Source organism: Salminus brasiliensis, chromosome 2 (genome assembly GCF_030463535.1).
Source record: "Salminus brasiliensis chromosome 2, fSalBra1.hap2, whole genome shotgun sequence".
NCBI classification, from domain to species: Eukaryota; Metazoa; Chordata; class Actinopteri; order Characiformes; family Bryconidae; genus Salminus; species Salminus brasiliensis.
The window spans coordinates 16,953,204-16,977,241 of NC_132879.1; the positions used below are offsets into that span (position 1 = coordinate 16,953,204).

The 24,038-nt window shown below is 41.1% G+C and overlaps 3 protein-coding genes across 5 annotated transcripts in view; 2 read left to right on the forward strand and 1 right to left on the reverse strand.

Annotated features, from left to right (window-relative positions):
- The window catches only part of rpl26 (ribosomal protein L26), a 164,083-nt gene that overhangs the window by 139,279 nt on the left and 766 nt on the right, over positions 1-24,038 (forward strand). For 2 of the 3 annotated variants that reach the window (XM_072668772.1, XM_072668764.1), the window contains exons 2-3: positions 22,162-22,336; positions 22,596-22,736. In XM_072668772.1, the coding sequence (XP_072524873.1) occupies positions 22,169-22,336; positions 22,596-22,736 (309 nt within the window). In that variant the 5' untranslated portion in view covers positions 22,162-22,168. Of the gene's footprint in view, positions 1-21,244; positions 21,305-22,161; positions 22,337-22,595; positions 22,737-24,038 lie in introns of those variants that run through there. The other variant, XM_072668756.1, reaches the window with a different exon arrangement.
- arsia (arylsulfatase family, member Ia) lies at positions 9,267-12,836 on the forward strand. The gene is made up of 2 exons (XM_072673606.1): positions 9,267-9,625; positions 11,438-12,836. The coding sequence occupies exons 1-2, from the start codon at positions 9,324-9,326 to the stop codon at positions 12,834-12,836; spliced, it is 1,701 nt and encodes a 566-aa protein (XP_072529707.1). The 5' UTR covers positions 9,267-9,323.
- On the reverse strand, positions 14,546-17,266 carry LOC140549859 (interleukin-17B-like). Its single transcript, XM_072673607.1, has 3 exons — positions 17,246-17,266; positions 16,819-17,132; positions 14,546-14,798 (listed from the first exon to the last, which is right to left on the reverse strand). Exons 1-3 carry the CDS (start codon positions 17,264-17,266, stop codon positions 14,546-14,548), a joined length of 588 nt encoding a protein of 195 aa, XP_072529708.1.

Sequence of the window (24,038 nt, forward strand, 5' to 3'; positions counted from 1 at the left end):
GAGTGGATGTGTGTATGATTAGTACTAGTACAGTTAGTTGTGCCGTAGTGGTGCATTTGTGCTTGGGTGGGGTGGGGGGTTTCAAATGGATCACCTGAGGAGGGGTGAGTTGGGTGACCAGGGGGTCAGAGCAGTAAAAGAGCTCCTTTCATGAGCATAAGCGAAAAAAGAAAAACAGGCTGTTTTCCAAACCTAACACCAAGAAATGTTCAGACAGGCAAAATGAGTTCGGTCCTGCTTCATTAATATAGTGCAGACATAAATGTGGATGGAAACATAGATTCACATGTGCTTTTCAAAGGGATCTGAAATGAGGGATACCAATATGATCATTAATGTTAGGGTTGATTTGTATTCATGGGTGTATATCATGTGGATAACTCCTTTACTTGAAGTATGGCAAAAAACAGAATCAGACCTTTGGTAGCCTTTGGTAAAACTAATTCATGTAATGTAATTAGAAGACATCTGTCAGTGCGTGTGTGTTCTGGCTCTGCTACTTCAGACTACACTCACAAATGTTTCTATTTCCTTGTGGACTAAAAACTACCTTGCATTCCTCAGGTTCTGCTGCTGAAGATGAAATAAAGCCACCTCCCATATCCACTTTCCTCCGTAAGGTGGCCTCTCCATAACTAATATGTTTACAGAATAAATGACCATCTCCTTCATAACTACACCCTCTTTTGTCCGCTGTAGATCCCAGTATTTGAATTCATTAATCGGATGGAGTGAGAAGCACTTAAAATATGTCCAATACCTATACCAAAGTAAACATTTACAGGGGTGGTCAGAAGTGTACCTACACGCATCATGGACATGAATATCATGCCACTATTGGGCTTTCAATGATTTCTTTAACTGTATTTTCTCTGGGGTAGAATGAACATACAATCGTAAAAGACACAAGTTTTCATTTATTAAAGATTTTTTCAAAATCAATACAGGGTCAGAATTCTACATACAGGGTCAAACATATACACACAGCAGTCTAATATTCAGTTAAATATACCTTAGCAAGTTTCACCCTGACCAGACACTTTTGGTACCCAATAACAAGCTTCTGGCAGAATTCTGCTTTGATAGTTGACCATTCTTCTTGGCAGAGCTGCTAAAGTCAAAATTTGCTGGTTTCCTGGGACAGTCTCAACCTTTAAAGGACAGTAAACATATTTTCAATAGGGTTGAGGTCAGGACAGAAGCCCATTGCAAAAGCTAATGTTAACCTGATTTTACACTGTCCTGGCGGTCTAACTGATGGTTTGAGGTCACGCTACTTCTTCATTATTCAGTCCACTCTGTGCAATGTACTACTTCCACTGACAGAAAAACAGCTTCACAGTTAGTACAGTGTTCTTGGGGATGAATATCTTGACTCTTGACATCTTTGTCTCATCTGATCATAACATGTTTCTTTACAAGGTTTTTTCTTTTTACATGTGGTCAATTGCAACCTTTATTTGAGTGCGTTTGTTTTTTCTTGGATGGCAGCTTGTTTAACCATGTACTTGTTTGACTGTGAACATTGACACTGGTGTTTCAGCAGCTTCCAGTTAATGGCAGGCCTGTGCCTGTGAAGGTTCTTGGGTTGTTCCTGACCATCCAAATCAGTTTCCTCTAGCTGAGGGTGACTGATTGGGTCCTCTTCCAGACCATGGCAAAGTGACAACACCTCAGAAACAGTTGTACTTACATACATACAACTGTTTGAACTGATAAACTTGGAATCTACAGTTGTTTAGAAATGGCTCATAGAGACATTCTGGGCTTGTGTAAATCTAAGATCATTCTTCTCTGATCTGCACTGAGACTTTCCTGTTGTACCAATCCAACAAAAGATTTCAAACAAACCATTTTTATGTGGACACAAAAAAACTTCCAGCTGTAGTCAATCATGATCACTAACAGGAATGTAAGAGACCTTGGTGTTGGTATTATATTAGGACATTTTTAAACTTTTGGCACCACTGAATTAATAATCGAAGTGTGCATGTGTATAATTTTGACCCTGTATGTATAATTTTGACATTGTGTTCATTTCAAAAAACAGCAAATATTTTAAACCTATGCATCAAATTCCTGTTTTTTTTATATTAAAGATGTATGTTGTACACTCCGCCCCCAAAAAGAATGTTTCCAAGACATCATATAATAAATATTGCCTTGACATTTATGTCCATGATAAGTATATGTAAACTTCCGATCACAAGTGTGTAACATTTGATTTAGTAGTCCAATTTGCAATTTGACTGTATTATGTCTAATGTGGCATCAATGCCCAAAAGTAGCATAAACTTTGCAATTTGAGTACATGTCCAATTCAATAAAAACGTTCACATTTGATCATAGACAAGTCAAATCATTCAAATGATTAAAGCTGTCTGTTCTGCAGCTACTACTAGCATGATTCAGCGCTGTTAGTCACACAAATCAGCTACCGGGGAGAAGCTTGCCATTTTTAACCATAAATTAAACACTGGCCTGGAGCATTTTATGGAACAGCCTCTCATAAATATGTAAAAAAAAAAAAGCCATATGTACGGTCTAATACAAACATTTGAGCACCCCTGATCAAATTACATGCAAGTCTGGAAGCTGTCCACAAGAATTGCCCCAATTTCTCTCTCCTACCTAAAAACCTTCTCCTTAACCACTTCTGGTTCTCTCTCATTTGCTCAACTGCTCCCTTTCCTCTGCTACCGTCACAGCTGCTGCTCTTTTCCTGTGATTAACTAACAGAACATGCTTTCATGCCAGTCATTGATGTGCCACATTCCGAAACGTCAGGCACATAGGCGTATCACATAAGCATACACATGCTACAAATGGGTGCATACATAAGCACATGTGTGTACGTAGGCTACGAAGCGAGGGGGAGGGACATATATGTTAGGAAATTAGTAAGGGAAAGGTCGTTCTCTTTATATCTTTTCAGAGATGATGCAGAATCAGAAGTTATCCATCCAGCAAAATGAACTAAATAAACACATTCATTCGATCTCAGATAAAATGACTGTAGTGGTTTGAGAGCGAAAGGTGTGGTGGTTTACGGGAAGTGCTGGCCTTGATTAGAGTGAGACTGGTGTTAGCAGAAGGAGCCAATGCTATTCAATAACGTTGTTCTAGGTTTGCCAAGTCCAACATCTGCTCCGTACTCTGCATTCAGCTCTACTGGGTCCTTCTGTAATTATTTCCTTTCATGGGTTCACTTTTTCTCCAACTGTAAAGAAAAGGCTTCAGTAGCTCAGTACAGAGGGATTGGAGGTACAAAAGAGCATGTGTTGGGCAAAGCTATGAAAAATACCCAACAATGAAATTAGTTTTCTGTGTTAATAATGGCAAAGTAAAAGTAATCACAAAAATATTACCAATGCAATCATCTGAAGCATTCTGTGTAATGTCTGTATTATTAACTGTATATTTGAGAAAGAAAGTGGGACAGTGCCCACATAATGGACGTAATGCACAAATATAGAACTGTGATGCTGGGCGTTGCACCATCACTTCTCTCGGTCTGCAAGTCTCTGCAATATACTGAATTTATTAAAGTAATATTAAAGTGACTTAAACTAGACTAAACTCCAACACCCATAACTAGCTACTGTAAAGCAACACTCATCTGAGTGAAGTTTAAGAAATAATACAAGACTTTCTAAGAACATATAGAAATGTTCATACAAATAAATTCATCCAAATTAAAGTGCCTTGCCAGTATGTATGCAAACTCTTAGTTTTGATAACAAATTACAGTGATTGCGACTCGGCTGGGGTAGAACATTAACCTTTGTGTTCAACCACAGCTGTGTTGCTTTGGCCTGATTGTGGTTCTTTTGAAGTGATTAGTGCCACGATCACTGGAAGCTGAAAGTGGTGAATATGGTGTTTCTTCTGGTGGTTCTTCCATCTCTGAATAAACTAACAGAGTTCTAGCGTTAGTGTCCTCACTGTAGCAGCAGAGTGAGAGGAAGAACTACAGCATGCGCATTCACAGCTTGATCGCTTGTTCTGCTCAATGTTGAGGCGGCTTCATCAAACCCAGTGACTGTGCCATCCACCGCTCTGGCGGTGATAATGTGGGTTTGAAATGATTCGTACCAATTTTATAATTGTAACGAGTAACAATGCAGCACATCAAAATGTAACGTAAGTCAAAGTATTAAACTATTAAAAATATGTAGTGAAGGAAAAGTGGAAGTAGGAGAAAACAGTAATACTCCAGTAGATACAGATACAGCATTTTAGTACTTAAGTACAGTAGTGTCATCTCTGTGTTCCAATAGTTTTCCAGCTGGATTCGCCGCAGTATCTGTATTTTGAATTAGCATAATATGATGCTGCCACCTCCACACTTCACTGTTGGGATGGTGGTTGTTAAAGAAGGGCCAGGGTCAGCATGTTTGCCTCACACATTTAAAATATTGGTCAAAACGTGACAGTTCTGCATGTTTTCACAAAACATTCATTTTAGCTGGGTCACTCTGATGCGTTCAGATAAACTCCAGATGTGATTTGATGTGTTTTTCTTCAGTTTTGGCTTCTTGGTAGATATACCTTCCCATAGCAGCCAGTTGGACTCCAAGATCTTACTATGCTGCACCTTCACTCCAGTCTCAGGTACTTAACTCTGTTGCTCCTTCATAGTGATTGTTGTGATTGTTGTGACTCTTTGTGGCTTCCACTTCTCACTCTGATACACAGCTTAGGGCAATATTTTTCCTCAGTGTAAACTCAGAGCTTCCTCAGCACAGGGTTTGACTACTTATGCAAACTGACTTTTTAAGTTTCAGTTATTGTGTCAAAAAACATTTTCTTAAATAAAAACTATATCGCATTTTAAAGTAATTAATTTGCGGCACAGTCTTTTAAAATAAAGTGTAATTTGTAATGTAGACATTTCTGATGACTTGTGTAGGTTCAATACATTTACAAAGCACTGTATATGTTTATCACTATTAGTAAAGTCATTGTGGAATTATAATTATTTTATTCTTGAAATAAATATTAAATGTAAAACATAGATTGGACAGTGAAGCACCTTTACTGTTGCAGTAATAAATACTGGCCAGCTGCAGTTTAAAGCTAAAATTCCTGACTGGACTCGTTCAACTCCAACTTCAGATGAAAGAGTCAGGGTATGTTAAATATGCTACATCCAAAAGTACAGGGTTTATTTCTAGGCCAGATATGTTTACATAATATTTTTGTTTCTTTGGCTTTCTTTTTCTTTCACTCATTGGTCACACTGTTGAAACAGTGGTTGTTATGAGCCAAGTGACTGCAACCAAAAGAATGTGACTGAAGAATTCAAAACATCCATTAATAGATGACTATGAGACCAGTTTCTCTAAAGGGTCTTCAAATTCCTTCAAATGCCACAAAATAAATATTTAACATCATTCAGTTTAAAATGCTACATTTTTAGTTGAAGACTAAAGAGATGTTGGATTTTTTGATGTGTGAGCTCAAACTCTCTGGATGTTATTCATCTTAAGGTGGATTTGTTGTTCTTGACTCTGGGATGTAATGTAATGTTTACCTAATGGTGTGAAATGTTTTCAAGGCCACCTTAAGTCAACCTTAAGTTACCTGAAATGATGCTGCTTACTTTTTGTTTGTGCTGTTTGTCACAGAAATATATTAAAACATTAAATTCAGTAAATCAGTCATGCAGATACAGTCAGCGTGTGCTCATTCACTTACAAGTCAAGTTCATTCAAGTCAAGTCAAATTTATTTGTATAGCATAATTACATAATTACTAATTAGTAAAAGACAGAAAAAAAAGAAATAACATAAGAAGACATGAAGGGTCCAAGACCCCCAGTGAGCAAGCCAACGTCAAGGTGGCAAGGTAAAACTCCCTCAGAGCTGAAGGAAGAAACTTTGTGAGGAACCAAGACTCACAAGGGGGACCCATCCTCCTCTGGTCAGAACTATTTATAAATTATTGATAAAAGTTACCAAACCATCTAAACTGCTCAGGTGTGCAACATATTCATAATCATAATACAATAATCATGGTGTAGTAGAGCTTAATATAGTCATGGCAGTGATGGTCAGAGTAATGATAGTTAATAGTGGTAATATTAATAGTGGCAGATAGTTAAGAGTCCACCTAACACTCTTACACAGCTGCATAAGTCTCTCCCAGACACACACTGAATAGGCCGATGATCAGTGGATCAGTGGCTTATGTGTGCTCTGCTGATGCTGATGGCTTCCTCACTTAATGCAACCCTGGTGGCTGCTAAACAATACATACGCTACATGGACAAAAGTATTGGGACACCTGCTTATTCACTGTTACATGAAAATCAATGGTATTTAAAAAAAGGTTTATCCTGTTAATCCTGATTTTGCTGGAGTAACTATCTATGGTCCTGGGAAGGCTTTCTACTAGATTATAAAAGCATTGCTGTGCATATTTGATTGCATTCAGTGACAAGAGCATTAGTGAGGTCAGGATGTTGGATGAGCATCACCCCACCTCATCCCCAACTCCCTAACTCCCCCCAAAAGGATTGGGTGGAGCACCAACACAGTTTCACTGCTGCACTACTCAATGCTGGGGGGTGTTATACCCCATTAGCCCACAGTTGGCATTAGATATGGTGCAAAAGGTACGTGTTTATTTACAACTGGGAGTCTTATTCTAATGTCAGTGCTTGTCTATAGGGACTAGACAGGCTGTGTGTGGGGGGTGCATTGGCACATCTGTTTCAGCAAAACCAAAGAGGCATACGTTAAGTACCCCAAAACTTAACTGTTGTTTGTTTCATAAGTTGCAATTCTTTTGAATCATCTTTCTATTTTAAATACTTAATAATTTACAGGCACACAGGCATGTTAACATCCAATTGCTAAGCCAGTTCTCTGTTTTCCTTTTTCCCTATTTTTGAGCCTCTGGTCTCAAAGTGTTTCATTATTTAACATATTTGGAGTTTCCTCACCACAGTCGCCTTTGGCTTGGTCAAATTGGGGCTTGAACATCACATATCTATTTGTTCTAGCCTTAGAGATTGTTGGTGTTTGTGGGTGTTGGGTTTTATGTTTTTCAGGGGACTGAGACGTTCTTCTGGAGGCTGTTGGGAAGAACTGAAAATGTAGGCTCAGGCCGCAGGTGTATAAACTATGAGACAACAAGCAACAACAATCTTCTAGTGATTCACTGAGGATAGAGATGGAGTGTTCCCGAAGAAGGACACGGTGGCATAGAGAGATAAGAACTTGTTTGTGCTTATCTTCAAGCTGTTGGAGCAGCCAGAGTGGAGCCTTTCATGGTTGATTGGAGTTGAACAACAAGATGTTAATTGGACACTGTTAACAAAGTCTTGTTTATATACGCCAGCCAGTGTTTTTTATTTAGTCATCAGTCACAAGTGTGGACATGCTTTAAACACAAATCGTAGTCTGAAGTATGGGGATACTTGATGTTAATGTAGCAAATGAGCCATTTAATCTGTGTAGAGGTATAATTGCTTTGAGCAAGTCTGAGTTAGTTTAGGGGAGGGGAGATACCCAAGGACACTCTCATCCCCACCTTGCTTTCTCTTCTCTCTTCCTCTGTTTAAGTGAAGGTGTGGACCTACATTTTTCTGTACTTATGCGCCTGTAATTCAGTCATTTATAAGGCATTTTTTCTGTATCTTTTAATCATTTTTGTAATTTTTTTATTCATTCATCTTGACTGGATGTTTTTTATATATTAAGATAGATAATTTACCACAACACGACTAAGATGAACCTAATACTTCAGATAGCAAACATGGTTAATCGAATAAACTGCCAGTTTACCAAACTGCACTGTAAAAGCCCAGATAACACACCCCGTGTGGGACCTGTATGGCAGCCAGAAGGCTATGTCCATGGGATCCAAATAGGCCCAACATTTGCATGTCCACCAGGGTTAGAGATGCGACCAGGAGGGGTTAAACATAAGGCCTATTTGGGCTGTACTCTGCACATAAGGCCTAGATGAGATCAATCTGAGATCAGGGTTCAACCTGGGGTTCAACCTGGAACTCCACCCCTGTAGGCTCCACATGAGCACATTGGTCTGGGAAGTGCTTCATCTGTTCAAGGTCTTATGTGCGTCATGTGATAACAAGCAGGATTTATTTAAGTTCACAGGTTTTCTCTTTCTACAGTGTGGGGTGCTGTCCTTAGCATTAAGTTTAACTTAATATTAGTTAAGGAACATAATTGAACTATATTTTATTGTTGTTGTTTTGGTTTGTTTGTTTATTCTTGAGTTGCATTCAGTTCATACAGCCTTGGCATGCCTTGACTCCAGACTTTCTACTTTTTATTCTAACCACTACATCATTAAAGTCCATTCCCATGTTTCTACTACATGTTTTAATTCCTGTTCAGATTTCAGAGTTTCACATTAAGCCTTTATCAAATGATCCTACAGGCTGCTGAGGCTGCGCTGTGGAAGCCACACATTACAGTGCTCCTTTATGTTCCTCTCCAGCAGAGATGGTATCTGCTATTCCTGTGTGGGCTCTGTGGGACGACGCTGTACGACTTAGTACCTGCTCTTGGCCATTCGGTTCCTACTCACAATACGAACAGTCACAGCCCAATAAAGAGAACCCTTGTGCACCAGAACACGGACCCCGTTGAAGCCCGGTGAGGACCCCAGCTCCCACAAAATGCCCCCAAAGGCCCAAAAACGTGAGCTTTTAGGACGGGCCTCCTGTTTGTGTTTGCAGAGTCATGAAGAGCATTTTGTGATGGGCGAGGCATCGGCGAGGGCTGAGGGCTGTTTTCCATTTGAAGCCATTGCAGAGACCCCATAGAGAGACTGCATGTTTTATATGTTAGCCATGTTTAGAGTGAATGCTGGAAGCTGGAGAGTAATTTGCTCATGATGAACAGAGGCGATAAAGCGAGGGAGTGACCGTGCAGCCTGAAATACATGGCACAGGCAGTCTGGCACAAAGGTTACATACATTGCAGAAGTTCATAGAGTTCATATAGGTCATATTATGGAGTTCTACGCTTGTCTTTCTACAATGTTTGTGAAATTTGGATGGAGTATGCACGTGACCCCCCAAATTATGCCTCGTTCTTGGAAGTCTTGCCGGGCGGGGTTATGCCCAGAGCTTTTAAGGAAACCTGTGATAATCCTCGAAAGCAAACGGAGCGTGCAGGATGAGGAGGAGGGGGAGGAGGGGGAGGAGGGGGGGGGGGGGCTAGGAGGATGTGGCTCTTTGCCTGGACACTCATTCACTGCAGACCTTCGACATGGGAGCAGCGCATCCCTCCTACCTGCTCTTACTCAAAAGTGCTGTCTAGGCTGTGAAGTGGAAAAGCAACATGGCACTGTCGCCGATCACGAGTCTGTCCGTGATGAGCCTGCTCAGTGTAGGCTACCTGTCCTGGGACTGGACGAGCCCCAACCAGGTCGAGAATGAGCCCGTGGCTGCCATGCCCGGCCACCGAGCCCCTCACATCATCTTTATCCTGACGGACGACCTGGGCTTCAACGACATCGGCTACCACAACCCAGCGATCCGCACTCCCACGCTGGACAAACTGGCCGCCGAGGGGGTGAAGCTGGAGAACTACTACGTGCAGCCCATCTGCACCCCGTCCCGCAGCCAGCTGCTCACGGGCAGGTAAGGATCTAATGAAACGTCAGCATCGTTTTAGCTGGTACATGGTAGCATTTAGTCAGACTTTGGGTGTTTTCTGGGTCTAATCAGAACAGCTTACCTCTATTACTCTATTACAAAATAAAATACATTCCTAATGCAAGAAGTTTGAGTAAGTAAGGAACTTTTACATCACCTGAAGGTCATTTGTATCAACTTTAGACCATATAAATATACGTCACACTCACATCTCTATTGCAAACATGGTTCTTCATAAAACTAGAAGTGGTTCTTCTGAGGCATCAGTCAAAGAACCATGTAAAGCACCTTTATTTTAGGAGAATATGGTTCTTTGGTTCTGTATCTGAGGAGCTTTGCTGGTGCTCACATTTTCCCTTTCAAGCTTAGACGGATTAGACTGATGCCTGCCGGATGAATGAGTTCTGTTCTGTTGAGCTGGGATCCCCAGTCACACCCTGCACACTGTTTGTGCTTTCCCTCATTTAGCACACCTAGTGTGACACATTTACTTACTAATTAACAAGCTTCTACACTCAGAACAAAAGGTAGCAAGGCACCCTGGAGGGTACTTCTTTAGGAGTGGGGGTTAGAAAACAGCTGCTTTTTGCTGTGAAATGGTACAAATATAAGAGGGCAATATACTTAGTTGCTTAGTCCTCATGGCTTTATTAGGTCTGTGCATTAATCTGTGCAGTGTGTTTTTCTGGCTTAGCTGGAGGGTAATGGCATTCTGGTGGGAAGGCAACAGTAAGGCAACACCCAGTCAACGCTGATCTTATCAGCATTAAAAACCAAATAAACACGTGGGAAGGGCAAGCAAACAGCACTTACATTTCAGTTGACCAAAGTCTTCATGTCCATAAACCCTTAGATCTGCACCTTTTATCCAACAAGGAAACTGAGGTTTTCAGCCAAGACCTAAATATTGAGTCCAAAACTATTTTTATTAGACTTTTCCAAAAAAGAAAAAAGCTAGTATAATAATATTGTGTATACATGCATCACTGAGAGATCAGAATCAAGCTTTTTCAACTAAGAAGCTATTAAGATTAATCAGATAGTCTTGTTTCTGGCGGCTTTTATGGCAAGTAGAAGGCCCTCTGTTTTGCCAGAGTGTAGCAGGGAGACGTTATTTGACATCCAGTCTTTTGTCTTTTACCCAACCTTTACTCTTATTATGCTTAAGTGTCTCATCTGGTTTGGCCAATATACACAATTGTGTGTCATCTGTGTAGCAGTGAAGGCAGTTGCCAGTGGTAGTGTGTACAACACAAATAGTAGAGGTCCTAAAACGGAGCCTTGTGGGATGCCGTATTTTATTTGTGTATGCACAGACGCTTCACGTTTACACGTTTACATTTACCAACCCTATAGTAATCAGTCAGGTTAGCTCTGGCCATGGCAAATGCTCCCAACAAGCGTTCCTAGCGTGTCTAGCAGGATAGTGTGTACTTCATGCAAGTATAGTTAGCACAATTATTATTGACGAAGGAAGCACAACTAAACAGGTCATCCTCGGTGCACATCAAAGGCTCTCGGCCTGCCAAACTGAACTGATTCATTTGTCAAATCGAGTTTTACAGCATATGTATCTCAAGGAAAGGTTGTTCCTGTCGTGGGTGTTATTATGTAAAACTATTTGTAAAAATAAATAAAATATCATGAGCAGCTAGAGTGTAGTAAAGATTAGAGTGCCAAAGCAGCAATCATCCTGCCATGCGATCTCACATCTGACCACCATCATCTTGATGTCTTGATGACTCTCATCTACATTATGTTAATTAATTCATTATGAACTACCCTTCCTTCCCTCAGGTATCAGATTCACACTGGTCTCCAGCATTCAATCATCCGGTCACGTCAGCCTAACTGCCTGCCCTTTGACATGGTCACCCTGCCACAGCGCCTCCAGGAAGCTGGCTACTCCACCCACATGGTAGGGAAGTGGCACCTAGGCTTCTACAAGAGAGACTGCCTGCCCACACGGAGAGGCTTTCACACTTATTTTGGCTCTCTGACAGGGGGAGTTGACTACTACACTTACGACTCCTGTGACGGCCCAGGAATGTGCGGGTATGACCTCCACGAGGGGGAGTCGGTGGCATGGGGACATGGGGGCAAATATTCCACCCACCTGTACACTCGTAGAGTACGGAAGATCCTTGCCTCACATGACCCATCAGAGAGGCCTCTCTTTATTTTCCTGTCCTTTCAGGCTGTGCACACACCCTTGCAGTGTCCCAAGGAGTACATCTACCCCTACCGCAGCATGGGGAATGTCATGCGCCGCAAGTATGCTGGAATGGTATCGGCTGTAGACGAGGCGGTGCGGAATGTGACTTATGCACTGAGGAAGTATGGCTATTATCGCAACAGCGTGATTGTCTTCTCCACAGATAACGGGGGCCAGCCACAATTTGGAGGGAGCAACTGGCCCCTCAGAGGCAGGAAGGGGACGTATTGGGAAGGAGGTGTCCGTGGAGTTGGATTTGTCCACAGTCCACTTCTCAGGCAACGGAGGAAGGTCAGCAAGGCTCTGATCCACATCACCGACTGGTACCCAACGCTGATGAGCCTGGCAGGGGGCAATGTGTCTTGGACACAGGGACTGGACGGGTACAACATGTGGGATACTATCAGTGAGGGCAAGGAGTCTCCACGTCTTGAGATCTTGCACAATATCGACCCACTTTACGTCCAGGCACGGCATGGCTCCCTCCGGGCTGGTTTTGGCATCTGGAACACAGCCGTGCAAGCGGCAGTGCGGATGGGGGACTGGAAACTGCTGACTGGAGAGCCAGGGTATGGGGACTGGACCCCACCACAGATGTTGGGAAATTTCCCAGGGGGCTGGTGGGAACTGGAGCGCCATGCAGAACCACGCAAGTCAGTGTGGCTCTTTAATGTGAGTGGAGATCCATATGAGCGCTACGACCTGGCTGAGCAGAGGCCGGATGTGGTGAAGCAGCTGCTGGCCAGGCTGGCCTTTTATAACCGTACGGCTGTGCCAGTGCGCTACCCACCTGAGGACCCCAGAGCAGATCCCAGCCTCCATGGTGGGGCCTGGAAGCCTTGGGCCGGGGATGACGAAGCAGACTGCTGGAACAAAATTTATCAAAGGAGGAACAAAGACAAGAAGGCCAAAAAGAAGTTGAGCAAAACAAAGTCATTTTTTAAAAAACTGAACACAAGGATGATGTCCAATAGAATATGAGTATGCATGAAATACATCTCAATTAACAGTATTTATTTGTGGTAGCATATTCTTCGATTCACACAGAGAGAAAGAGCTCTCTTTATTTACGAATGTCCTATGGACAAATTCAGTTGAGTACTTGACTGCATGTTGATGCATATTCTACCTCTTTTTTCTACTACAGTGATTGTAATTTCCTTTTTGTACAGTTTTACATTTTTTTTACTACAGCCTACAGATGAAGACTTGGTAACTGATTAATAATAATGAATGAATGGATGTTTGTTATCTGCTTAAAAAAATCATGATAACTTTTGCTGTCTTTTAGAAAGAGACAGGCATCTCTGTTTCCCTTCTGTCAATATGATTGCTGGCATGCAACATTTTGTCACTGTCATGCATAGACCTCATATGTCCAAAATTGTGACTCTACAGGAGAAAAATATTTAACTTTTAGTGGATGTCAATGTAATAGGACTCAAATTATGTCCAAATGTAAAAAGAATAGCAAAAATGGAGATACAAGGTTTTTGCAGGACATAGACAATTTGCTATTTAAGCTAATCCTATAGTATAGTCCTATCCATTTTTGATTTCATTTATTTTAAACCACTGGCCAAAGTATTTGACACATTGTCCTGTGATTTGACAGTAAGTGCTGTGTATGTATGTGATGAATAAAGTGAAGAAACCAGGCCTCTGCCTGAATGGGTGAGGCGTCTGCATGCAGACTGCACTGCCCTCTAGTGGCCATTGCCATGAACGGCGATTATACAGAACAGCGTCCTAACTCTAGACCCCTGCCCTGCACGTTGTGTTTAAAACACACCTGATCCAAGTAATCAGCTATTTAACACGTTTGTCCTGGGTTAAAATGAGAGTCTCGGAGCAGGAAACACTTAGAACAGAGCAGTGTAATGAACCTGTGCTCCTGAGCTCAGAGAGCAACTAGAGGCGATTGGTATATACACTGTATTACAGCGCAATGAGTTTTTACTCATTTTAAAATATTATAGTTCTAGAAAACCCCATTCATTTTCTATATAGACAATTTAAAAAGTTCATTTATGTGTTTTTAAGTGTTTTAAACACCCAGCAGGAGCTTCCAGCTACACGAGCAACCAGAGAAAAGCAGAGAAAACTAAGAAAAAGGCACAAAAACATTTGTACCCTGTATAGCTGGTGACTGATTAATAATAATGAATGAATGGATGTTTGTTATCTGCTTAAAAATCATGATAACATTTGCTTTCCTTCTGTCAATATGATTGCTAGCATGCAACATGTCACTGTCATGCATAGACCTCATATGTCCAAACTGGTGACTTTACAGGAGGAGGGGAAAAACGTAACTTCCAGTGAACGTCAATGTAATAGGAGTCAAATTATGTCCAAATGTAAAAAAAAAATGGAGATACAAGGTTTTTGCAGGACAAGGTTTTTGTACACTGGTGTATTAAACTATTATACAGAGGGAAGCACCAGTATCCCGGAACAGCGCCCTCTGCGGTCACAGAATTCGGCGGTCACAGATTTCGGTGTAACACCAACTGGGGGCGTAGAAGCGGCGTGTGAGGTTTGGCTACTCCAATAATCATCATGTTCAAAACTGTGGCTTTTTTAAAAGGTCAAGGTTTATTTCAACAATGCGAACACGAGCAGTACCAGTACAAACCATACACACATTAATATACATTTATGACAGGTTGCTGAAAGTTCGTCGTGGTTCAGCCCACTATACACGTGCAGCCCACAGCGATGCTCTCCACCACGGTCCTGTAACGCCGCACACATTTCTTACGGCGCCCCTTGCGGCCGGACGGCGGGTCACACAGCAGCCTGCGGACCGGGAGCTGCGTGTAGATTAGCGCACTGCTCATGGACAGGTCCTCCTGCATGGTGAAGGGGTTGATGCAGCCTGAACATGAGCATTTAGCCTCCGGGATGTCCACTGGCCTGCGTTTCTCGTCGTGGTTGATTCTGCACAAAGAACAGCAGCTGTTACCAAACGCACTTTTTTTATCCTGTAACATGGTGGAGGCTTGAGCTGTGGTATAGATGAGTAACACATTATTGGTATACATGAGTAGTACCCCCACCCCTTTTTTTTGACATCTTATCCTCTTGTCCGGGTCAGGGCCACGGTGGGTCCTACCCGGGAGCACTGGGCGCAAGGCCATCGTAGGGCACTACATACACACAGCATAGCCCATTTACCTACAGAGCAGGCAGTCTGCAGCACTTCCCCCGGCTAAATGAGCCGAGCTGTCTGATTCTCCTCTGTCAGCTTCAGAGGGAGAGATGTTTCAACACTGGTGATGATTGATTGATTGATTGATTGATTGATTGTATTTTCTATTTTGCCAAAAGTTAAATATAAAATATATTGGCTGTTTATGTTTGGGGGAGGATGCGTTTTCCATATGGCCTCCAATTACAGCAGAACATCTGCAGACAAACCTGAAGGACCAAACTGCAGTAGAGAATCTGAAATCCATCATTACTTTTAATACATGTATTTCCAGTGATGAATTAGTTTATTCTATTTACTTTATTTACAAAAACACACTTTTTAGTTTAGAAAAAAAAAAAAATATATATATATATATATATATATATATATATGTTTTTTTTTTTTTTAAAGTATGTTAAGTACAGATATAAGTAGATGTCACTTTATCTTTCATCGTGATGAAATTATGGCAAAAAAAAAAATCTTACCATATTCACTCAATGGCAGTACTCTTTTGAGAGATGCCATAGAAGTGAAACCGATGTGACGGTTCTTTACCTATTTAATGGTTCTATACACTCCAAAAGTGGTTCATTATGGAATCAAAAATGGTTCCTCAATGGTAACATTCAAGCAACCCTTTGCAGTACATAGAGTGTATGAACACTGATCACTTCTGATTCCTCCAGAAACCTGCTCTCATAAAGAGTCTTTTTTAACGGTTCCTGTAAAAGCAATGTTTCTACAAGGAGCCACAGCCACTCAAAGAATGATTTGAAAACTTAATTATTCATTTTTGATCTTTGCTTGTTAAAATTGTTGCACAAATAAAAGGAAAGCCTCCAGTAGATAGGTCGTTGTAAAAACTACAGATTGTGCTGGATAATCGTGATACATGTTAATAAGGGAAGATAATCATCAGGGGCTTAAATAAGTGCAGTACATATGCCTGGAATAATGATACATTCACACCTGATTTGTTAAGGCATGTGCACTTATTTCAGATTTCAGATATTTCTATTTTACTGTCATTTGTCTGACATAGATTACAGTGTATTAAAACAGAAGATCAAATAGTATTGTACAAATCATACATCTTACTGTTAGATTTACTGTTAGAGTTAGCGCCAAAATCCATTATTGGGACAAGATGCCCATGTTTAAAGTTGGCTGTTCATACGTTTATACGGCTTCATATGCACAGATATGGTTTAACTTTAAAGGACAAATGGATATGGCTTTCAGTGTTCTCCATTTTCCCAATATACATATACACTATATGTCCAAATATTTGTGGTCACATTCTAATGAATGCATTCAGCTGCTTTAAGTTGCACACACACACACACACACACAAACTTGTCTAGTCCCTGTAGAGGGCTAGATGGGTATAAACCCCCCAGCTTTAAGCTATGGAGCAGTGAAACCATGTTCTCTGAAATAATGGCGCTCCATCCAATAATTTTGGGACAAGTTTGGGAGATAGGGATGAGGTGGGGTGGTGATCCTCCTAGATTCTGACCTCAAAATGTAGTAGAGATCCTTCACTAGACAGTTACGGAATGAGCTGAATAACAAAATAAACTGGTGTCCCAATACTTTTGTCCATATAGTGTATGTCTGATAACTGAAAAATTATCGATTTTAGAAAATAGTGCAAGATAATATAAAACAAACTGAATATAGTCACCATCAGGTCTTCCTGTTTATGCACAGCACTAGAGTCGAACAAGTGCCAGTAGACAAAGCTGAAGACGATTAGCTCACCTGTAGGACCACGGGGAGAGGCTCCGACTGTTAGACATCCAAAGCTGCCGGTCCACCACACATTTACTTTTGGAAAGAGCCGGGTTGCTCTTCACCTGGGACACCATGTCCTCTATGGTTTTATCAAAGTCCATGTCTCCTGACCCTGCTGTAGCCTCACTGGTCAGGATTGGGTCTAGAGGCATCCTTAAGGAAGAACCATTCCTCTGCGTATGAGGTTCCTGATGGTTTTCCAGTTTGCGCTTCCGCATCTTCACTCCTTTATTTGCTGATGTCCATGCCAAAGCGTTCAGCACCATCAGGAACATTATCAACTGTTAGAGACAACCAAGGAGCACCTGATCATTCTTCAGCCTTTCTTCTGTTCTACTCAAACTGTATAAAATGTTGAGACAAAGTGCTTTTAGAAGCAGCTTGAGCTACTTACCTCATTCCAAAAGTTGCGCATGGTCTCCAGTCGTGATGTTTTTAACACCAGGGTTCAACCAGGAATTGAATGCCTTTTCTGGCAAGGAACTTATGAACCAGTCACAACCACATTACATACCAGGTTTTGTCAGAGGCAGGGACACACCTGTGCTGGGTAGCTCAAGGTGTGGCCAGAGGAACACTGCGTCCACTATCACCTTACAAATGCTCAAAAGAACATAAAGTAGGATATGCATGCTCCTTCAGCAGGCATCATTTATCTGACCTTATGCACCTCAGTACTGTATGTTCATACTCATGTGCCAACTAGAACATGCTGATGGTTGTTAGGATTCCTTTTTACACCAATGCTTACATTTGCATTATGTAAGGCATTACTTTATAGATAACTAAAGGCATTTCAGCCATTAAGCAGCATATTTAATTATATTTAGGTATTATACAGTCTGATGTATACGTTTAGGCACCCTTGGCCAAATGACACTATCATTTATCATTTTTAATTCAGACTCATTTTCAAGCTTTAAAGACTCTCTGACTTCAAACATTGTACTAACATTCATCAAACATTGTCCAAAGACCAAAAATGTTAATAAATGCCCACAAAGCAGAGGAAGGCTATTAGTAAGTTGGCCAAGCTTTCTTAGATTGGAACTGTTGAGGTGAAAATGAGCTTTGGAAGACCAAGAAACCTCTTGAAGAGAACTGCTCAAATGCTGGTAAGAAAGGCAAATCAACATTTTAACATGACTGTTTGTATAAACATTTAGCTGAGGTAAAAGGGTGGTGCAACATTCAGCTGTGCAGCATTGCAGAGTTCTTTATGAAAGAATCATAAAAAAGGAAACATAAGGAAACAAGGAAACAATAGTTTTAGATAGAGAGAAAGAATGGATTCCTTCAAAATACCAGCAACACCACCAGGATGCATATGTCAAAGGATCTGTTAAAAGGCTGAAGCCGAAGAGAGGACGGGTTTTACAACAGCTTAAAGATCCAAAATGTGCCTCAAAATCTGAAAGTTTGTGGACACCCCATCTAATGAACGCGTCCAGCTACTTAAAGGTGCACCCATTGATGACAGTATTGCCAATAGGATATGATCAGATAAACATGAACCTCTTGGCACCATGCCTAATGCTAGTTGTGAGTTAGAGGGGTATAAACCCCAAGTATTGAGTTGTGGAGTGGCGAGACTGTGTTTTCTAGAATGGTCCAATACTTTTCATCTAATACTTTTAGTATGAGTTGGGGTAGTGGTCATCAAACAATTTGTCCATCACTAATGCTCTTATCACTAAATACAATCAAATCTCCACAGCAATGCTCCAAAATCTAGTAGACAGCCTTCCCTGGGCAGTAGAGACATAGTTAGGCCAACAAAAGCAGGATAAACTATTTTTGAGAAATGAGCAGGTGTCCCAATACTTTTGTCCATATAGTGCAGCATGGAGTATGTGGTGACGAGAACTGAAAATCTTTACAGTAAGAAAAACAGTAGCTGTGCATTCAGTTCTGCTGAAAAAAGCATGTGTTAAGTCTGATTAGCTGCAGAGGCTGTAATTACTACTTCACAATGTAATTTGGCCTAGCGTGCCCAAACTTTTGCAATGGCTGGGTATTAAGACTTTGTGTTCCTGTACTCTTCATGTCTGTTTTTCACTCAAATACTCCTTTTATTCCTGTTTCAGTACGGTCTAAACCCTCTTCACACAAAGCAAACAACAAGGACTTTGAAGGTATACAGGTGCACTCTGGGAACTCCCTCGTACAGAATGGTGCCAGCTACTACGGATGTGAGCCATCAAAGGGTTTCTCTTTGATCCTCTTTGTATTGGCATTTTCATTTCAATAGGTCCTATTGAGAGTCAAAGAAAGAACACCTGCTTCCACAGCATGTTAGCGCAGTTCAGTTGAAGATTTCCTCTTCAAAAGAGCCGAGCGTTTCAGTGTGCCGAAGCCCATCTGCTACACTGGAGTTGATCCAGAAATGACTGAAAATACATGTACAGCGGTATAGCAGTATATCATCATAGTCATCAAAGCGCTTCATTATTATTATTATATACTATTAGTATATTATTATATACTATTTGTACCATGTATGACTGTGTATGTGTTCAATAAACTTTGATTTGGTATGATTTGCTAGCCCAGTTTTTTTTTTGCTTGTTTTCATGACATGAGATCAACAACGAATATGGTCTGCATATGCATTTCTTACTTTAGGATCCATTTCTTTGGCCATATGATTCATTAGTTTAAGCAGGGTTGTCATAATGAGATTAGAAATGCTTTTTGTAACTAAGCCTTGACCAAAAATGCAGCGTACAAAACCAAAGCTAGTCGAGACTGTGTGTCTCCAGGCTCCAATGTGCCAATATAACACCAAATAATCACGACAGCACTGACAGACATTAAAAATATACCTAAAATAGAATAAATAGATAAACATACATAGAAAAACTGAAACAAATATCCCACATAGTAAGATTATTGCACCAGGAATGGGAAATTTGAGGAAGGTCAATCAACACACAAACAAAATCTACAGCAAGATCAACAACAGATTAATCAAATGAATAACTAGCGCTAATATTAATCACTTTATATTAAATTCTATTTAAATCAGCCAGGGACAAAAATGATCTCAGCTGTAAATGTTTCTGCAGATCATTCCACGCAGACAGAGCATTACAGCTAAAAGCAGCCTTGCCATATTCAGACCTGACTACTGGAATATCAAAAGCAATACTACTATCAGAATGTAAATTGTACCAAGTCTTGTTTGTTGATAGAAAAGCAGACATATCATTGCTTAATAGAAAACAATTATTTCATGTATTTATTTCTTCACACTGAACATGGAGGCCAACCAGTCACTGAATTCAGAACCAGCACAAAGAGCTTGGAAATGACATGAAATTTGTCAGCTGTGGCAGGAGCTACCTGTAGGTCCCGAGGTGGCATTTTTGGATTGTTGGAGACAATTCACGCATCTTGCAGTCTCACCCAAAGCAGTGGGCAGCCAACTCCAGCGCCCGGGGAGCAGAGAAGGTAAAGGGCCTTGCTCAAGGGCCCAACAGTGGCAGCTTGCCAAGCCCGGGAATCAAACCCACAACCCTGTTATCGACAGCCCTCTAACCGCTGAGCCACCACTGAGCAAATGGCCCTTGGTTTAAATATGCTATAGAATAAACAAAGGTTTTCATTTTTATTTATTTATTTATTTATTAGTTACCTGATTTGTTTACATGAGTATATGTTTCAGTGACTTCTCCAGACTCTGTATTAGATAGATCACCTGATATAGTTTTCTCAGGGTGAAACTGTGCCCTCATTGTACTCTAATTATATACATGCTGGTAATATAAATAATAAATAATAATGTCAGTGATTTTAAAGACCGTCTCTCCAGACTGGTTATAAATACCTCAGAACCACTTTTGATTACATACAGAAACACTTGCAAATGTTTAAAGCATTAGAAAGGTTCACATTATTCACAGTATGGTTGTTTATGGAAGAATGCTCTGCTCAAGGAACCATTTGTAGCACCTGTAGCAGTTTTTAAGAGAAGTTCATTTAGCTCCATGTTTCAATATTGATTAAATATTAATTTAAGATTAAATGTTCCTTGGTTTAAATATGCTTAAAAAAAATAAAAGTTTTCATTTTATGGGGTTACCCTTTGTGTTTACATGACTATACGTATCAGTGACTTCATATCAAGTATTATCATATATATAATAATATAGTTTCCTCGAAGTAAAAATGTGCCCTCATCGAACTCTAATTATATAATCGGTAATAAATAATAAATAATAAATAATAAATAATAATGTCAGCGACTTTAAAGACCGTCTCTCCAGACTCGTTATAAATGAAGCCTGTTCTGCCAGTAAGGGCTGGGGTCCCGCTGACCTCCTCCGCTCGGAACTGAACCTGGAGCTCCTCCTCAGTTCGCGTTTCCAACTCTCGCGAGATCTGGTCGCCGACTAATTCGGGCGGAAGTAGTTTTGCAGCCTCTTTTCCGGCGGCCATAGCGGAATACTCGGTAGGGTGAGAGATGTCGGCAATGCTGTTTAAGTTTAATCTCTGTCCATCCGTACCGCTGTAACTTGTGTGTAGTCCAAATCACAAACTGACGGTACAGAACACCACAGAGCTTATTATGGCCGTGTTATTTGTGAAGGATTGTGGTCCAGTCTCTCGATATTTTGACAGGAGAGCTCAGCTAGCTTGTTGCTAAGAGCCAGGCTCTGAACAGTGTGACTGAGTCGGTAGTTTCTGCTTTAGCGCTCAGATATGTAGCATGTGCGGAATACGGGTTGCATACGAGCCCGAGTTTAATGTTTGCCGTGGTCCTGGTGTGTGTATGACATGTTTATGCGCGTTGAGGGGGCTAAAAGCTTCTGTTAGCCGTGAGAACTGTGTATGGAGACGTGTGTGTGTGTGTGTGTAAAGCCTACTTCAGGGGTCGTTTACAGGTATAGGCCGCTATGAATATCAGTGTAAACAGTGATTAGTAAATTAGTGACCGTGAATAGCAACAGGGCAATGCTTGTGATTGCTGTGTTGGATGAGTTGTTGGTCTTAACAACCAACACCCAAGTCGACTGAGTCTGATTTCAGTGCAGTAGAGCAGGGCTCCCCAGTCCTAGTCATCAAGACTCCACACTTGCACTTAAACTGTGCAGTCTTTTAACTAGCAGACCCTCTAACTAACTCTCAAGGGGCATGGTTATAGTTTAAGCAGTACAAACAAAACTGCAGAGCATGAGCTCCCCAAGAGTGATCGTGTCCCAGTGTAAGAAAGTCTGCTTGGTAAAGGATGGACTCACTGCTTTTTTTTTTTCCTGCCTCCCCTCCTAATTGACTGACTGTTCTAATGGTCCACTTTTCTTGTTCCACAGCCACCATGAAGACCAATCCGTTTGTGACCTCCTCCCGGCGCAAGAACCGCAAGAGGCACTTCAATGCCCCATCACATGTTCGCAGAAAGATCATGTCTTCACCTCTCTCAAAAGAGCTCCGCCAGAAATACAATGTGAGGTCCATGCCCATCCGTAAGGACGATGAGGTCCAGGTAAGGTCACTACCTTCTTTAATGGGAGCTTGTCAGTCAGCATTGAGGTGTTTTGATGGTGTGTGAGTGCTTGTATGAAGTGTTTTGTAAGAAACTGTTGTACTTTGGCCTTGTTTAGAAGCAGTTCTAAAGTGTTCTTACACTTGTTTAATTTTTAGCAAAGCTTTTACCTACTACTGTCTGTTAGTTAATATTTGTCTATGAAAGTCTGCAGGACCTTTTTGTTTAATTTTATTTTCTTGTTCTCTGCTGTCAATAGGTCGTCCGGGGACACTACAAAGGCCAGCAGATTGGCAAAGTTGTCCAGGTATACAGGAAGAAGTACGTCATCTACATTGAACGCGTACAGCGTGAGAAGGCCAATGGCACCACAGTGCATGTTGGCATCCATCCTAGCAAGGTATGAGATGACAACTTCTCGCTGAATTTGTTGTGACTTATAGTTGAGTGGGGCTGAAGCTTCTGAGATTATTCTCAGGGAGACGTTTCTGTCTACAGCGTCATTCCTTTCTTAAACTCTTCCCAGAGTGCAGAGAAGTGAACCTAGAGCACTGAGATTTGTAGGTAGAGTAGCACATGATGGAAATAAGTCGACCTCCTTACCAGTCTTATGTCTGACCAACAGCAATCCAGTGCCCAGACCAGCACTTTGCCAGTGTTCTGATCCCCCTTTTCTACCAATCTGGTTTCTGTAGTCTTGAGCTGATATTGCTTTTTCTCAGACTGTTGAATTGAGCAAGTGCTGGTGATGTCAATTTGGAGAGTTTTTGTCCATTGTGTAACCCTCATTGACAGTTCACAGGCGCATATATATATATCAGCCCAGAATAACGTGTAAGGTGTCTAAAGTGCTAAACATTGTAGATATGGTGGCATAGTTCCTGCCTAATAAACATTAAAAAGAACATACTACTTCACTACAGATGGGCTGTGTTATTGGATTAGACGTTTGACTAGGTGCCATTAGACATAAGTGTTTCTGTGTGCCATCAGATGGTTTTGCTATGAAAAGCTTGGCTTTGCAGCAATTCCTTGTGGGTTAGTAGAGCAGCAGTTTCCTTATTTTGTGCTGCTCTTTAGTGGCTCAGGATTAGTCAGAGCAAGTTTTTAAATTGGTTGCATACAATTAGTGGAATAATTAAATTATAGTTCCCTTCAGGAGTCAAACACTAACTAAAAGCTGTGGACCATTTGATGTCCTAAACTGAATAAGTTATTTACACTTGCTTGTAATGGTATGAAATCAGTATCATGCCCATGTGCACCCAATAGCCAGAATAAGTTCCTCGTCTAAGAAACGGGACTAAACTTTAAATGTTTACAAGTAATGTATTAAAGACTATTCAATTAAGTCCATTGTGCAGCAGGTTATTTAATTGTCTATTTAATGTTCCCTGAACAGCATGGCTAAGGTTAGATGTGCTGGGGTACTTGACTGTTTGAGGTGCCAGTACTCAAGTAAATGGTAAATTATGCAGCCAGTTTTTCAGGTGGGAGGTGATAATCAGCTGTGCTATGTAGATTTCTTGAATGTAGGTGCACTCTTTTAAAAATCTGTTTCTACTTAGCCTGTAGCTTTTTTGGCCAGGTCTGCTTGTTTCTGGTTTGTTTTGTCAGGCATATTTTTCTTGATGTACAGAAAGATCTAATCAGTTGTCATAGTTTGCCACAACTTCTTAAGTCCGTGTAATTGGACATCACT

Bases quoted from the DNA above. Each gene is read 5' to 3' on its own strand.
- arsia (XM_072673606.1), top strand. From the start codon at position 9,324: ATGGCACTGTCGCCGATCACGAGTCTGTCCGTGATGAGCCTGCTCAGT. The intron at 9,626-11,437 runs GTAAGGATCTAA...TCCTTCCCTCAG, and splicing joins AGCCAGCTGCTCACGGGCAG to GTATCAGATTCACACTGGTC.
- LOC140549859 (XM_072673607.1), bottom strand. From the start codon at position 17,266: ATGCGCAACTTTTGGAATGAG. The intron at 17,133-17,245 runs GTAAGTAGCTCA...TGTCTCTAACAG, and splicing joins TGCGCAACTTTTGGAATGAG to TTGATAATGTTCCTGATGGT. The intron at 14,799-16,818 runs GTGAGCTAATCG...TTCTTTGTGCAG, and splicing joins CTCTCCCCGTGGTCCTACAG to AATCAACCACGACGAGAAAC.